Source organism: Cardiocondyla obscurior, linkage group LG01, assembly GCF_019399895.1.
Source record: "Cardiocondyla obscurior isolate alpha-2009 linkage group LG01, Cobs3.1, whole genome shotgun sequence".
In the NCBI taxonomy this organism is placed as follows: Eukaryota; Metazoa; Arthropoda; class Insecta; order Hymenoptera; family Formicidae; genus Cardiocondyla; species Cardiocondyla obscurior.
Window position 1 is genome coordinate 12,432,513 of NC_091864.1, and position 15,190 is coordinate 12,447,702.

Sequence of the window (15,190 nt, forward strand, 5' to 3'; positions counted from 1 at the left end):
CACCGAGTATTAATGCTCAAAAATCGTCACTTATTACGTATAATGTTATTATAATACTCCCGTAATGAATAGTGATCTTTTTGAAAACCGATGCTGGGTACAAAGCGCGTTCGTGCTCTCTGCAGGTAGGCTCCGCTAATAAGGTCAGTTCGCGTGGTGTAAATTAATCGTTGTGCAATGGTTTATCGCTATCGATATCGTATGTATTATTTAAACTCATTTGTTTAAATGAGATTAAAAGTCGCAAAGCAGAATTTTATTCTTTTATATTTGATAGCGGCGTTTTTGAGTTTTCTCGAGATACAACGTTAAAAAAAAAAATACCCGCAGGATCGTAATTGGTTCTTTTTTGATATTTTACGCGCGGTTTAATAATCGTGATTAATCACGTTTAGGCTTGGGGGAAGCTGCGTGCCGCGTCGATGAACGCCATGGGGGTGAATCGCCACGGGGGTCGGGCGGAGGGTGGATCACTAATCAGCGGAAGTTAATTGCGGAGGAGTCACTGCTTTCTTAACAGCAGCGACGAGATTTATGAATCCAATAACGTCCGCGCGTCGCAGTTGTGGAAACACTCGCTTACATAATTCCCGGTTAAATAGGTCGAACTGCCGTTTGTCAGGCAGGAATTTGCGACGATAAATTTTTCCGCTGAAAACAGAGGGACGCGATAAACAAAAATTGGACGCTCGATTCGCGGATCAAGTCGGTCGCGTCGGGGAAATAATTTTTATCCCGTATATACTTTCGCGGAAAAGCGTCGAGAAAAATTCGCGGTCCGGCGCGTGTTTCTGAGATTTAAATAATTAATTCTCGATGCACATTGCGCGACGTGCAATTTTGCTTCGTTTCCCCGTTTTATATCAAGGCTGATGGGAAAACTCATTTACTAGCTGGGTTTTTGTCGGCCGACGTGTGCCGCCGGGGAAAGAAAGCCATTTAAAGGGCTCCTCGTTCGTACGTAGCGGAGATAATTATCCATCTCTCAAGCTCCGCGAGAATGCCGGACAGTGCGACGGACGGATTCGGGGTTTATCGATCTCCATGCCACGTTGCAGAAATAACTTTCCGACGGGAGTGAAGGAAACGCGAAGTTTCCCAAGCGATATTCCGCAACGACTACGATACGTGTTCGCCGTCAAATTTCACGTATTAATAATTAAGTAATAAGCACTTTAAATATTTCACGCTCTCGCCTAGTATTTCTTTCATTGTTTTTTTTTTTTTTTTGTTCTACGTGGTTTCAATATTAAAACTCATCAGCAATTAAGTTTTGCAATAGATAATTCTTAATTAATTATAATGTGCGTGTGAAAAAATGTTTCCGAATATCCTGCAAATGTGGATGCATAAAAAATATATCTAAATCACGTTTTTCATCTTGATGAATAAACACGGCGCTTCGTCTCTCGTGTCTACAGGATCGAAATTGAAATTCGCTAAAAGTATACAGGGATTGTATTTAAAAAAGAGCCGCGCGATTGAATACTGCAAATTGCATATTTATTTAAAAAAATAACTGCATGCTTATTTGTATACCATTTATTTTTCTCTGTGCGCGTAACCGAAATAGGAAAATAAGTGTGTAAAGTTATTTCGCGTCTTGTGTCGAAATTTGTTAAAATAACGCGCAGAATATCTCGCGAGTTAATATTTACTAATTTATTAAAAAAGATTTTCTTTGTAGTTTTACATGCAGAAAATTGAAAGAATTATATGAGGAGAATTATATTAGAAAATGAATATAACCGAAGGATTTCTTGTGATCTTTTTCTACACGTTATCTTTTTACTTATTTATTTCATTTTATTTTATTTTTTTTTTGCCGGAATTTTTGCGGAATTCCATCGCGCTCGTGTTTTCAGCATTAAATGCGCTCGTGATCGATAAATGAACTTTTCCCGCATCAAATGGAAATAAGGCAAACGAAATAAACGTTGGCGCACTCGCCGGCCATTATACACCGTGCAATATACGGCCGTTGATGAAGATCCGACTGCTGGATTGTTTTTACTGAAAGCTTTTCAAATTTCGGTGCATAGATCGAGTTCGATCACGCGCCGATTAATGGCCCGTTGGATTTCCATTCTGTCTCGCGTATGGCACAGAAGTTTTTGTTATCAATTGTAAAAATTTTGCGAACGTACACATGTACGAATCGTCGCAGATTCGTCGGGCCACTTTTTACGCGCGGATTTTTCGATCAACCAAAGTTGATTTTACCTCACCAGAGAAATGATAGACCAATCATAAATGATTGATAATAAAATATGTTTTTTTTTTTTTTTTTTTTAAAAAAGGAAAAAAATTTTTTTGAACAAAGAAAGAAGTTTTCCTTCAATATCAAAAATGTCTTTAATTCTAAATATTTAATTTATAAAAAAAATGTGTAGTTTAACGATGTATTATTATCGCGACAAAATATAATTTTTAATAATAAGCAATTTTGGTTTAAATCTTTTCTATATTTTATATATATATATTTTAAATATTTTTTTATATAATTATTATTTTATATACATATATTTTGCATGTATTAATTTCCGCGAGTAATTCGGCTAGTTTCGACGGATAGTTTTTTTTTTCTTCTTTTTTTTTGTGTCAAACTTGCGACAGATAAAAATGCCTTTTTCTCGCCGGCGCTTTTTGATAAAAGGGAGGTCGAGTTTGACGGAAGGGTCCGTGCGCGAGACGTTTTCGGTTTTGTTAGGTTTGAAAACGGAAACGGTCTGTGCAATATGCAATTTTATTGCTCGCGGTGATATTGCCGTATCAGCGGTTCTACCCCGCTGGAAAAAAAAATGCAACTCCCGGGCCGGACCGGGCCGGGCCGAATAATGGATGCGGAACGGACAAGGGACGAGAACCGGGTGGCGAGATGTTGCCAGCCGGCCAAACAGCCAGCCGACCGCTGGACTGACGCGCCGGGTTGCGCATAACAGAATATTGGCACTCGCGGAACCGAATAACCGATAATAATAAGTGCCTGCCACTCACAGGGTTGCCCGTGCCCGCCCGATCGCCCGTCATCTATCTCGCGCCCTGAAAGGGTCCGCTCCCTCCTCCCTTTTCCTGCGCGAGATTCGCGAACGATTACCCAATATGGATTTCCGCGGATTTCCGAAACTTCCACCTCTGACAAATGCGCGTTGAATATTCTATGAAAAGGTCTTACAGAATAATGTTCAATGGTAATTTCGGCTCCGTTTTCTGGAAAACGAGCGATTGATTCTTTTAATTTCAGACGAAAAATCGTTTTTATAAGGCTCTTTTTAATATATTTAAAAAATATATATTTCTCGTGATTTTTGTGAAACAGGCAAATTACGAAAAACAGTTATATACGAAACCGTTCGTAAGGCGATCAAGTCGCGCTATTATCGCGGAGGTTAATTGACGAGAAGCGGTGCTGGAATGATTGAGAATTGTTTCGTAATCCTTGCTGTTATATTGTTTTCTCGAGGATTTTCTGTCGGTGATCGCAAAAATCGGGTCAACGCGAAGCTCATGCAACCGTTCGCGAGTGAGAAACGCGTGAAAATGGCGAACAGGAAATACGGATAAAAATAAGAAAAATAAGAAAGAGTGGGACAACGGTATTCGTGTCGGCGTAAAAATGAATCTGCGAACGGAAGCCGGGCAGATAGATAGATGGACAAATACAGAAAGGCTGAAATAGATATACAGCGGACGGGAAGAGCAAAGGAAAAGAGAGAAAAAGAGAAAGAGAGATTCTGCATCCACGTACAAACGATATTGTCCGTCCGACTTTTTGCAATTTAAAGGCCGAATCGGTTTTTTCCTCTGGACCCACTTCCGTCGGATGACAGCTACACGTGTACGCGAGCGGCAAAACGCATGCCGATAGGCATCAATAAATGAAAAAAAGTCCGAATATGGTTCGTGTTATTGACACGCTCGCGTCACCATTGACTTATCCACCATCCACTATCTCTTCGAAGACGCAGAATTATTGGCCGCGTTCGGCGGAAAGAGAAAGAAAAAAAAATAGCTGTCTCGCGACTATTACTAAAAATCGGTTAACCCGATTTCGGTGTGCTCCTAATCTCGATTGAAACTAAAAGCCTAATTAAAAATCAGAATTTTTACAACAGTCGCAAAAGTGTTATTTCTAATTTTGAAAAGCAAAAATGTCTGTACAAAAACTTATTTCAATCTTGGTCTTTGAATTATTTGCCAATGTACAAAATACAAAGTGTATTAAAAAATATTGTAATCAGCATTGCGAGATTTGCATTTTAACGCGAGAAAGCGCTGAAGTGATTGCGTCGCCGATAGGATGCGAATCGTAAATCGGTGCCGGAGGAAAGTTTTGAGAGATACGCGGTTGACGACTTCTCGCGGTCCCGACGTAAAGATTGGAATATTCGCGACGCGAGATTTATCGGAATCCGAGAGATCCGGAGCGGATCTTTCTTGGGATCGGCGGAATAATTGACGCCAACAGTCGCGGATCCACCATCTGCGGAAGTATCAAAATGCAGAAAGGATTCGACATCGCGTAATGTCGAGCCTTACGACCGCCATAAATTTTCCCGGCGCGAAAATTAGCGCCGATAACGGCGCACAAAGCTCCGGCCCGCTCGTAAAAACTATGAATCAAATATCTATTTCGCGCAAAGTAAACATTTTACCGTTGGAAATTATGCGCCTGGGTTATAGTCGCGGTGAAGAGGTGGTTTTGGGAGAATTTAAATTGCCGGTCCATTAAGATAATCGTCCCCTGAGCGATAACCATTAACATTTCTGAGTTACGTTCACTCTTGATTATTAATTAAAAAAAAAAAGAAACTAATTGGAAATTAACGCAATATTAATAACGCGATTGATTATTCGATTTATTTATTCTGTCAAATTTGAATTGCATTTACAAATAGTATGTATATTGTAAGTTATATAATCTACATATTTTTATTTTTATTTTTTTCCTTTTTTTTTGGTTTTTTATTATTATTATTATTTTTTTTTAAGAAATAAAAATATCTTTATGAGAGTAATTAAATTTCAGAAATTATTTGCGATTGCGGCGACGTCTGAATTTTTACGACAAAAGACTATAGTAATTTTCGGAAAACTGCATATCTTTAATCGCGACGTAAGCAAATATTGCGACTTATCGCGTGTTTCATCGACATGGACATATTTGAATATACCACAAGCGTGAGCGTAAAAACGATCGTAAGTTTTCGCGATAGCCCGCAATTACCTATTCATAATTCACGGGCTGACATCCTTCGTCCTCTTTGCGTGCGACTTATATTTGAATCCATCGCGGCTTTTCAGCAAATTTACAAACTCGCTTTTGCAATTGTAATAGACGCGTGGCGCCAAATAAATTTGTGTACTCCCGAATTAAATATTGAAATCAAAACTAATTTTTTATATATTACACGATATAGAAATAATGTAAAAAAAATTTTTTTTTTTTTTAATGACGGTACGAAATAAGTGTAACTCATTTTATTAACAATAAACCAACGCAATCTGACTACTTATCAAAGTTAATTAAATTTATCGACCCTCCGATTGTCGTTCTCCAAACAGATATATGAACACGACAAACTGTTCGCGAATTGTCCACGAATATAATATTATACTCGTATACAACCAATTTGCATAAACAATTAATAACTTTATAATAAAAAAATTAATTAATACGTTCACTTTGTTTGTCGTTGAATTTTTGTTACCGAGAATAACATGAGTTACACGTACCGTAAGTGGAGACAAAAGTACATTGACGCAAGGTCTGATGGCGTTTCTACAATCGACCGATCATCTTTCTTTTGCAGTGCAAAAACTGAAGGGTCTAGGGCGCACGAAGGCGAGAAGAAATGAGGTGGACGTGACACAATGACATGATGAAGAGCCTGGTGGGGATCATGTGGATAGTGTTGGTGCTCATATCAGGTACGTGTGATCAATCTAGAAATCGCATGCCCGAAACTCACACTAAACCGCCGACACTGATCGGCAAAAAAGTTTTATCTTTCCCTCCCAATTCATCCTCCATTTCCGCGAGATATACAGCGCGATTGTCATTTATTTCCTTCTTAAAATCCAAATTGTCACAAGAAATATATATATTTTTTTTTAATTCATTATTTTTAATAATCCGTTGAATATTTCCACAGATCAAGGTCCGTTAATTTATAAAATAAATTTCAAACTCGGATTCTAAACGTCTAACAGTTAAAAATCAATTGACATTTTTGTCTAAATTAATTTTGAAACCGAAGATAATAAATATTGATAATATTTACGGTTCGCGTTCGCAACGAATTAAAATAAGTAAAATTATTAAAAAAAAAAAAAAAGATAGAAACGTTTGATCTTCTATCTCACGGCTTTTTGAACGCGAAACTATTAAATATACTTGCAAAAGACCGGACACGCGACGTTTTATTTACGATGCACATCGCGCGTCCCAATGATATAATAAATATCTTCGGAAAGGAAAAATCTCCGTTGATATCTCTTTTTATTTCGCTTGGAAAAGGTGCCCACGCGAAAATGCAGAGTGCATATTGGCGAGTATTATTTTTGCAATGCATACACGAGTAACGGCTGCAAATGCGCGCGTGGACGCGAGAGGTACTCGAGGCTCGTAAAGCGCTTTCCGTGTCCCGCGAGTATGTTTGCGGGCACGACGCCGCTATAATCTACGCGAACGAGCGTCGTTACACGTTGTGCCGCGCACACACCTGCGGCCAAAAAATGTGTGCATTACCGCGAGATACGTACACACGCAGATTCTCTGCGTTTATGATTGCATTTCTCCGTTGTTCTTGCGTATCCATGTACGCGGAGTGCACTCGCGAGACGGCCATAATGTCGTCGTTCTATTTCTCTTTACCCCCTTTTTCCCTTTTTTTTTTTTTTTTTTTTTATTGGGAAAAATATGCACGAGCATAGCTGAACGAAGCAAACAGCGCGATTACCAGACCCTCAAGTGCAATCTCGTTGGGAATTAACTGTCGTTTCGCGTTTATGTGAAACCGTCGAATCTTGTGATACAAATTTTCTAGAATATTACTTGTTATATTTTTGAGAGAAAAAAAAGAAGAAATATGAACAAGTGACTAAAAGAGGCTTTCTCTTGTTTAAAAAGAAAATTCGAATATTATACTTTTTGGCCCGATTGTTGCCTTTATTTTTCACATTCCTAATAGGCTCTTTCGCTTGGTTTCTTTCAAGCCACGATAGTAAGGGTCAGGGTAATTTTTATTGCTCCGTTAATTTTAATTCTTCTTATTATTTAGTTAATTTTAATGTTTGTCGTTTTTTTTTTTACGTGTAATAATTTTCATAAACACCCTAGCTAGTATTGTAAAAAAATTCTGCTACTCACCGATCGATGCGTGGCAACGGAGGTACAGCTACGACGATCCTGTAACATATCAATAAAAAAATTTAATTGTAGAGAGATTAAATTAACACTCATTATAAAAAAAATCATTACACGTCTCTAATTACTTTTTTTGAATTCGACAATTAAAAGACACGTTGGTTACTGCCCAAACGTGATTTCGAGGCGATTAATTCAAAAATTTGACTTTCTTCTCATATTAATTATTAAATTTACTGTTACTTGTAATTAATCCTCAATGTCGGCGCGAAAAAGAGATCTCGTTAAACAGCAAAGAACTTTTCAAGTAAAAAGTGATTCTTACCTCTGGGTTGCTCCGTTGAAGCAGGAACCCTTCCTGGGTCTTTTCCTTCTCTCAGGGTGTCGGTTGTCAGCTTAGATCCTTCTTTCTCGCACAATTTCCTTCACAGGCACACACGACTCTCACGAGAATTGCGGGTAATAAGCGGTTATTAAACGGTTGTTAAGCTATAGTCGCGCGTAAGCTAATTACGTACTGAAATCTTTCGCGCGATATTCTACAACACTCCGGTTCACAAAACTTACGCGATAAACTTTTTCCGCTCATTTACTTAAGCAAAACTCCCGACTTTCACGCCCGCACTTTCACTGATTTCAACGACGGGGGATGCTTTGACCTTCCTCCAGGTTTTCAATCTGAAACAGAAAAGGAATTGCGATTAGACACTGTCCTGGAGAGCTCAGCCATTCGCGACAAGACCGTTTTTGCGTAAGGAAACTCTGTACAAGAAGAATGTGGAGGTCAGATACGCGACGACTAACAGCTACTATATAGAAGGTTATCACACGTGTTTTGTGCGTAGTATTCGCGTCGTACACTCACCGTCAGAAATGGCATTCGTGGTGCTACGACGGCGGCTAGCGTACGTGATCTTGGCGTGATGTGCGTCGAATCTCACACGAAGCGCGCGCGTAGATGTGTTGTGGAGTATCGGTCACCGAGGACTGAGGGGGAACGCGGCCTACTACATCTCTCCACATTCGGCGGCCGAGAGAGGGGGAAGTCACGTACGCCAGTCACCGTCGCCGCTCGTTGCAGCAAATGCCATATCTGCTTTTCAATGTACATACTCAATACGTTAAAGGCAGCGATCTTGAAGCTAATTCGCGATAAAATGGGCAGATTTAGTATTGAAATACATTTACTTACAATTAATTAGATTTAAAAAAGCAAGAAGTGTTTAAAGTAGGTGCTGTGTGAAACGTGAAAATATATTTGTGGTTATTGAATTATTAAATGTAAAACGGCTTTTTTTAAAGAACGATTGTAATGGGAAAGAACGAATGTAAAATAACGCGCGCGCTTTGTAATGTCTAGTTTATACGTAAATTAATAAATAAGGAAAAGTTAAAAATTTTAAGATTAATTAGACAAATAAATTAACTACTACGTCTGCTTTTTTTTTTTTTATACTCTTGCAGTTGATTAATAATTATTTTACATTTAGTGTCTTTATTACGATTTAATTTTATCGTTCTCTGAATTTTCGGTGATTTAATTTTATTTCTTTTTTTTGATCAAAACTAACTCATGTTTTTATCATTTATATATAATATCTTTCTGTGAAAATTGTTAATTAAATACTACTCTCGTTAATTTACTAATCACTTTAACTTTCAGTTTTTTTTTGTTTTTTTTTAAATATGTTATAGTAATTATAATTCAAGCTAGATAAAATGTTTTTCGCGCTCAATTATCGAGATCGTCGAAACGCCTATCTGGTTTAATTGTAAAATGCTAAAATGCGCGGCGCGTAACGACACACGCCATTAAAATGTATCAAGTCGTAAATGTATAAAATGTACAAATTGGAAGTGCATAAATGTACAAGTTGGGTGCGATTTTTCATTACGTTACCGGACGTTTCGTGCGGAATTATACCGTCGAAGTTAAATCACTATAAAAAAAAAAATATATATATATATATATACATATATATATAACGCATCGTAATAAAAGTTTATCGGTGAGTTTTTACCAATGGCGCGGTATAACACTTTTTTTAATGCGCGCAGATAAATTCCAACGTATCGCTCGCGGTGCTAGCTTGTGCTAGCGATAGTTCAAGATTATTCTGGTACGTCAGGCATTAAATTAGAACAAACACTGAATATCGGACCTCATCGCTATTGACATTCTCGCGGGCAACTTTACTCCTCCGTTCCGCGGCTGTGATCTTTCCGGTTAGTCTTGAATCCAATTTCCCGGTGCCGTCTCCCGGAAGCACCCTTCCCTCCCTCCTCTTACCTCCCTCTGGCTCGGTTTCAAAATTAAAATCACCGGTGATGCTGCGTCCACGCACGCGTTAGTTGAGACGGACGACAGCTCGTAAAACTGTAATAAAACGTCGCGCGAGGGTGGCGAACATCGAGCACAACGGCAAGCCAAATTTCGTCGGCATCTCTATCGTGACGACGAGATATCGACACATACTACGTTTAATGTTGACTCGAGAGACATTATTACGTTATTAAGTATTTATTTCGAGTGCCTCGACCGCGCCGACAACGACTAAAAGTCCGCTTAATAATAAAATACTGCGGCTTTCGAGGCACGGGGTAATCAAACGTTAAAGGAGAGGCATAAATGGGAAATACGTTCTCCCGACCCGCGCGTGTACACGCGAATCGCGATGCTTAGCGAAACGCGATTTCTCAGGCCTCGCTTTGTGTCGCTTCCACCCCCGATATTAATGGTGGATTCGCGGCGTCGCGCCTGAACTCTAAAGGCTCAACGTTTTACTTTGAAATTGCAAATAAGCGGGGACCGGCGCGGAGTATATTCGGTACGTATCTTTCGGTTCGTGTGTTAGTCTTTATAATGACGGGCAACACTTTATGCGCTGCCGTACGGCAAAGGGTTAAATATGCGCAAAGCGAAATACACACGGCACGCTCACACGGGCACGGATAATGGGAAAACTACGGAGCGGAATTACCGGGCTGTCCTGTTACGTGGGCAAACTATCCACGGCTGTCTCCCTTCCTTTGATATCTGCCCTTCGGGCGAAATAATTCTCGCTTTTCCACCCCTCCCTTCCTCGGGTCCTTTCCGGCTCGGCCCCTTGTTTTCGCTTCGTTTATCGACGGCCGTCACGAATCGCGATATTAGTTCTAAATATCGCGGAAGTGCCGGGAGAAGTCACGTTGAAGTGAAGGAGCAAAACCGACACCGAACCCGAGGAGAGTGATTAAATCAGAATATCCGTTCTGATTAATTAGTAAAATAAAAGCTAAACGTTTTTTTCGAAGCTGCATTCGTGATATGATTGATATAACAGTATATTGTTCCGTGGTATCGGGGAAAGTTTGACGATACGAGAGATAATTCTCCGCTGGATCTGTTAATTTAACTTCAACCCCCTCCCCTTCGTCAGGTAAAGACAATGAACATTGTGTAACACGTCGAGATCGATCCAGCTGAGTGCGATATAAGATTTTCTTTCGGGCAACGATTTTAGGACATGCTTTTATTCCTGTGCTTGCAGGATGCTCAGGAAATCCAGACGCGAAGCGATTATACGACGACCTCCTGTCGAATTACAACAAGCTGGTACGGCCAGTGGTCAACGTCACAGACGCCCTCACCGTTAAAATCAAGCTCAAGCTCTCGCAGCTCATCGATGTGGTAAGCAATCGTACATTCGTGCAACAATCCGAGATAAGGCGCTCGAGAATAGAATCAAAGATCAATATAGACGGTCTCTCTGCGTTTAATATTTTACCGCGGTATCAACTTTCCGAGTTAACATCGCGATATCGAGGGCGATTTTTAATTCTAGGCTCACGCCCTGTAACGATAAAAATTGTCACGGCGGGATGCTATGTTGACGTGTCCGCCTTTTAATCATCTCGTGACGGCACGAGATGCTTCGGCTCAGTAACGAACCTTTTTTCAGAGCAGGCAGGACCGATGTATTTTTCACACAGAATTGTTCTCTTGCAGAATTTGAAGAATCAGATCATGACGACGAACCTCTGGGTCGAGCAGGTAATTACCTCAAAACGTTTACGTAGATGTTGAAAAAGGGGGATTGATCGGGGGTAATTGTGATCTTATAATTATTAAAATAATAATTATCTTACAATTATATATTATATATTATATAAATATTAATTATTAAAAATTAATATAATATATATTATACATATACATAAAAATATACATATAGAATTAATTAATACATATAGTTAATGTGTATATTAATAAATATATAACAATACATATAAAAAAAGAAAAAAAAAAGAAAGAAAAGGGAACCGCAACTATTGCCGATTACGTAAGTCCGCAGAACTTTCATTGTTGGCCGCCGTCCACGTGGAAGGCCTAGTCCTGCCGTTGACACGTTTCAGCACGTGTCTACATGCGCAGATTTTCGTACGCAGAAGATCGGACAGCAGCTTCCGCCTGAGAAGCCAGAAAATAACTCCGGTGAACCGTGCAACCCACTTTCGTACGCTGGATTATATAAGATAGATAGATTCGCCCCGGCGTGCGCGCGACCGTTTTTCCGTTCTAGGATATATCGCGGGCACGAAATAGATTCGTGTAATAAATACGCGGCGGAAAATCGGGTCATTAAAGAGCAGACACCTCGTGACACGATTGGCAGGGTGTCGCCTGGGAAGTCTTGAAAAACTTCTTATTAAGTTCTCAAGCTCTTATTTAATTAACTGGAATAAACAAAAGTAACGTGCGTACAAACGTTAGCGACGTGGATTATTAATTATCGACCGGATATTCCAGCAGGAACTATAAAAATCTCTGATTACTTCTCGTTGGAATTGATCTCGAATTTATTCACGCGAACTTACCTTCCGCGATACCCTTTTTTTTTTCCTCCCCTCACGTGCGTTTCAGATCACCGCGTTTCTCCCGACCAAATATTTTCACATATTGTGAGCTTTAATTATTGCAGTTGCAAACAATTAAAAAACATAATGGGAACGGGCCGGCGAGATTGATAATAGAAATCAAGTGAGAGTAAATGGAAATTCATACCGCGGCTGAGATTGAAGCGTTCCAGTTTCATTACAAATTTCGATTTATTCCAACTTTCGTTTAAATCCTCATGAATGCATTAAGTCCATGCTCGTTTAAGTTTTTCCTTTTAATCGTTGATATAAAAATCAACTCGAAAACAAAGAAAAACGGCGTATATAGTTGCGATTTGTCGCGATGCGCTTCGTTAACATGATAATTAACTATTAATTTAATTATTAAGTATCACGTAATTTACAATGAAGTTTCGTGAATAGAACGTTTCCACGTTTGATAATTTCCATTAGTTTATTATATGCGTTGAAATTTCATTGGTGTGAAAAGGGGCCGAATATTAATGCCACCGCGATAAACCAGGCACATCGTCGTTAATGCTCGCGCGTACAGTTCAGAGAGTTATACGAACGGACATCACGCCGGCCGAAAGTTCGGGATGTCCACCGCGTCGCGCATCAATGTTATCGCGAAGTTCACCCACGAAAATTGCGGATTTCGCCACGGCTCGCTACCTGGAATTAATCGAGTCCCGTCATCCCGGCCCCAGTTGACCGAAAACATTTAAACGATTCAATGAATCCACCGTCAATTTTTCACATTACCTACCGCATTTAACTTCGTAACGATTCGTAATTTGTATAATAATATTTTATTTACACGCGACAAATGTTAATCTCTGGCCGATCTCGCGTGAGAATTTCCATAAAGCCCTCCATTTGTCGCGGTTACATGCGTTTAAATTATGTTGAAAATCGAAATCGCGACCAACGCTCGTTTAATTGTTCCGCGAAATCATGATCGCGACCAACGCGCATCTAATTATCGCGGGGAGGGAAAGGGAGAAGGGGAGGGGGAAAAATTAACGCGTTGAAAAACGCTTTTAGCGAGAGATCAATGTAGAATTTGTCGCGATGAAACATTTGATCTATATACCGTAGTCAAATTTAATTCCCCCCTCCTTACCGCTTTAAAGCGTGTCGGAGTTGCAAATGGATTACGAGGATTATGCAATTTCGCGATGAATGTTTAATAAATTACCTCGCGGAGTGCGCGCCCGGTCGCTATTTAACTAAGCGTTACCTTTGGTTCGGTTAAACACAGACCGGGTTTTCGCGAAATATCGTAATGTGCAACTACATAATATTCTGGCAAATATGGCAATGCGTAAACGAAAGGGCCCCGGCGGTGAGTTAATATTCAACATGGGCTCGCGCAGAAAGCCCGTGTCCACGCCCGAAGGAAGCGCTGTTTCCCGGTGGCCGGCAGTGTCAGAGCTACATCTAGTCTGACGTTCCTTTGACATACGAGCAATTACAGCAATCGCGCGTTAATTAAAGTCAATTTGTCCTTCGTATTTAATTGCGAATTTTGCAGTTTAATTGCAATCAATGTAAGATTATTTCTTATTTCTTAGATCCTTTCTTTAGAAATATTAATTCCTTAAAAGAAAAAAAAAAATTCCCGATAACTTTTAAATGATAAATTAAAATTTCAAGTTCCATTGTATCGTTCTTTTATTCCGTATTTCTTATTTATTAGAAATAAATATTTTGTAACGGGATTTTGATTTAAACCTGAAACTCAAAGAGATTGTAATTTGAAAAGGAAACTTTTTCTTTAAAAATTCTCTTAACATCTTTATTGAGGAAGAATTGACTTTGAGTTCGCCAAAAATTCATCACGAAACTTTCGCCCATTTATCTCAGGATACTTTTTATAAAAGTTTAATGCACAGTCGACGAAGACGGTTGATTACAAATTTCTTTGATGCACGGTGCGCGGAGGAAATAAACAATGTTAATCTCACGCATATTTTTTTCTTCTTCCCCTTTTTCTTTCTTTTTTCTAAATCTTATTGCAAAATTCTGCGGGAAGAAAAACGGGCTTTGTATCGTCCGCGAAATTGAACAGATGAATTAATGAAATTTTTCAATAAAAATTTAACTTAACGAAGGAGTTCGTTGCACCGGATGCAAATCCGCGCGTATCGGCCTTGCAACTTTCAATGAGGAAAGTTGCAAAATATATCGCCTTTGTGCGCGGTGCGCGCTCACGAAGTGGCTTGATCTGCTGTATCCTTTGTCGCCTTCCATTCTAAATACATGAATTAACGGCGGATTAATTCGCGGAGCGGTCGCGGATGAAAAGTGTCCGCGCGCGAGCGCGGTATTATGGTATTTTGTTCGACGCGGCGATATATCATTTTCTTTTTCATTTCGAATAACAATTTCTCACAATGATTTATTCAATCGATTGTTCTGGCATGCAAAAATATGGGAGCCCGCTACCCGGCGGGAGTGAAAAAGAGATTACACCGCCGAAGAAAAGTTTTGTTCATAAAAACCACATCGCTCGCAGATACGTAACGCGAAATTAAAAACGTCACCGACGTATTGCCGAGTTTGCAAATGCCAATTTGAGAGATTAGGCCATTGTAATGAGCTTAAAAAGTGGATTAATTGGAAAATATATTACCAAATTATATATTGTCCCACTTTCCCATTTAGAAAAAAAAAGAAGAGAAAAAAAAAGAAAGTAAAACGGGAGGTTTAAAGATTGTTTTAGCGAGCTTTGTGGGATGTATCTAATTGATCTTCTAATTACAGTATCTAATATAATTATTACTAATGGGGTAACATGTAATTATGTTCGCCAGAACGGAAATTATGGAATCGATCCCTATATTGCATCTGCGTTTAATCAAGAGGAGAGAAATCAATACCGCGTCGCAGATGACCGGCGTGATTTCCCTGGTCAACGAATAAATAACAGCTGAAAGG

The 15,190-nt window shown here is 39.3% G+C and overlaps 1 protein-coding gene across 4 annotated transcripts in view; it reads left to right on the forward strand.

The window, feature by feature from the left end:
• Nachra3 (nicotinic acetylcholine receptor alpha3 subunit) overlaps positions 1-15,190 on the forward strand; it is a 66,326-nt gene that overhangs the window by 41,081 nt on the left and 10,055 nt on the right. For all 4 annotated transcript variants that reach the window (XM_070656992.1, XM_070656975.1, XM_070657001.1 and 1 more), the window contains 3 exons: positions 5,814-5,931; positions 10,900-11,039; positions 11,358-11,402. In XM_070656992.1, the coding sequence (XP_070513093.1) occupies positions 5,880-5,931; positions 10,900-11,039; positions 11,358-11,402 (237 nt within the window). In that variant the 5' untranslated portion in view covers positions 5,814-5,879. The remainder of the gene's footprint in view (positions 1-5,813; positions 5,932-10,899; positions 11,040-11,357; positions 11,403-15,190) is intronic.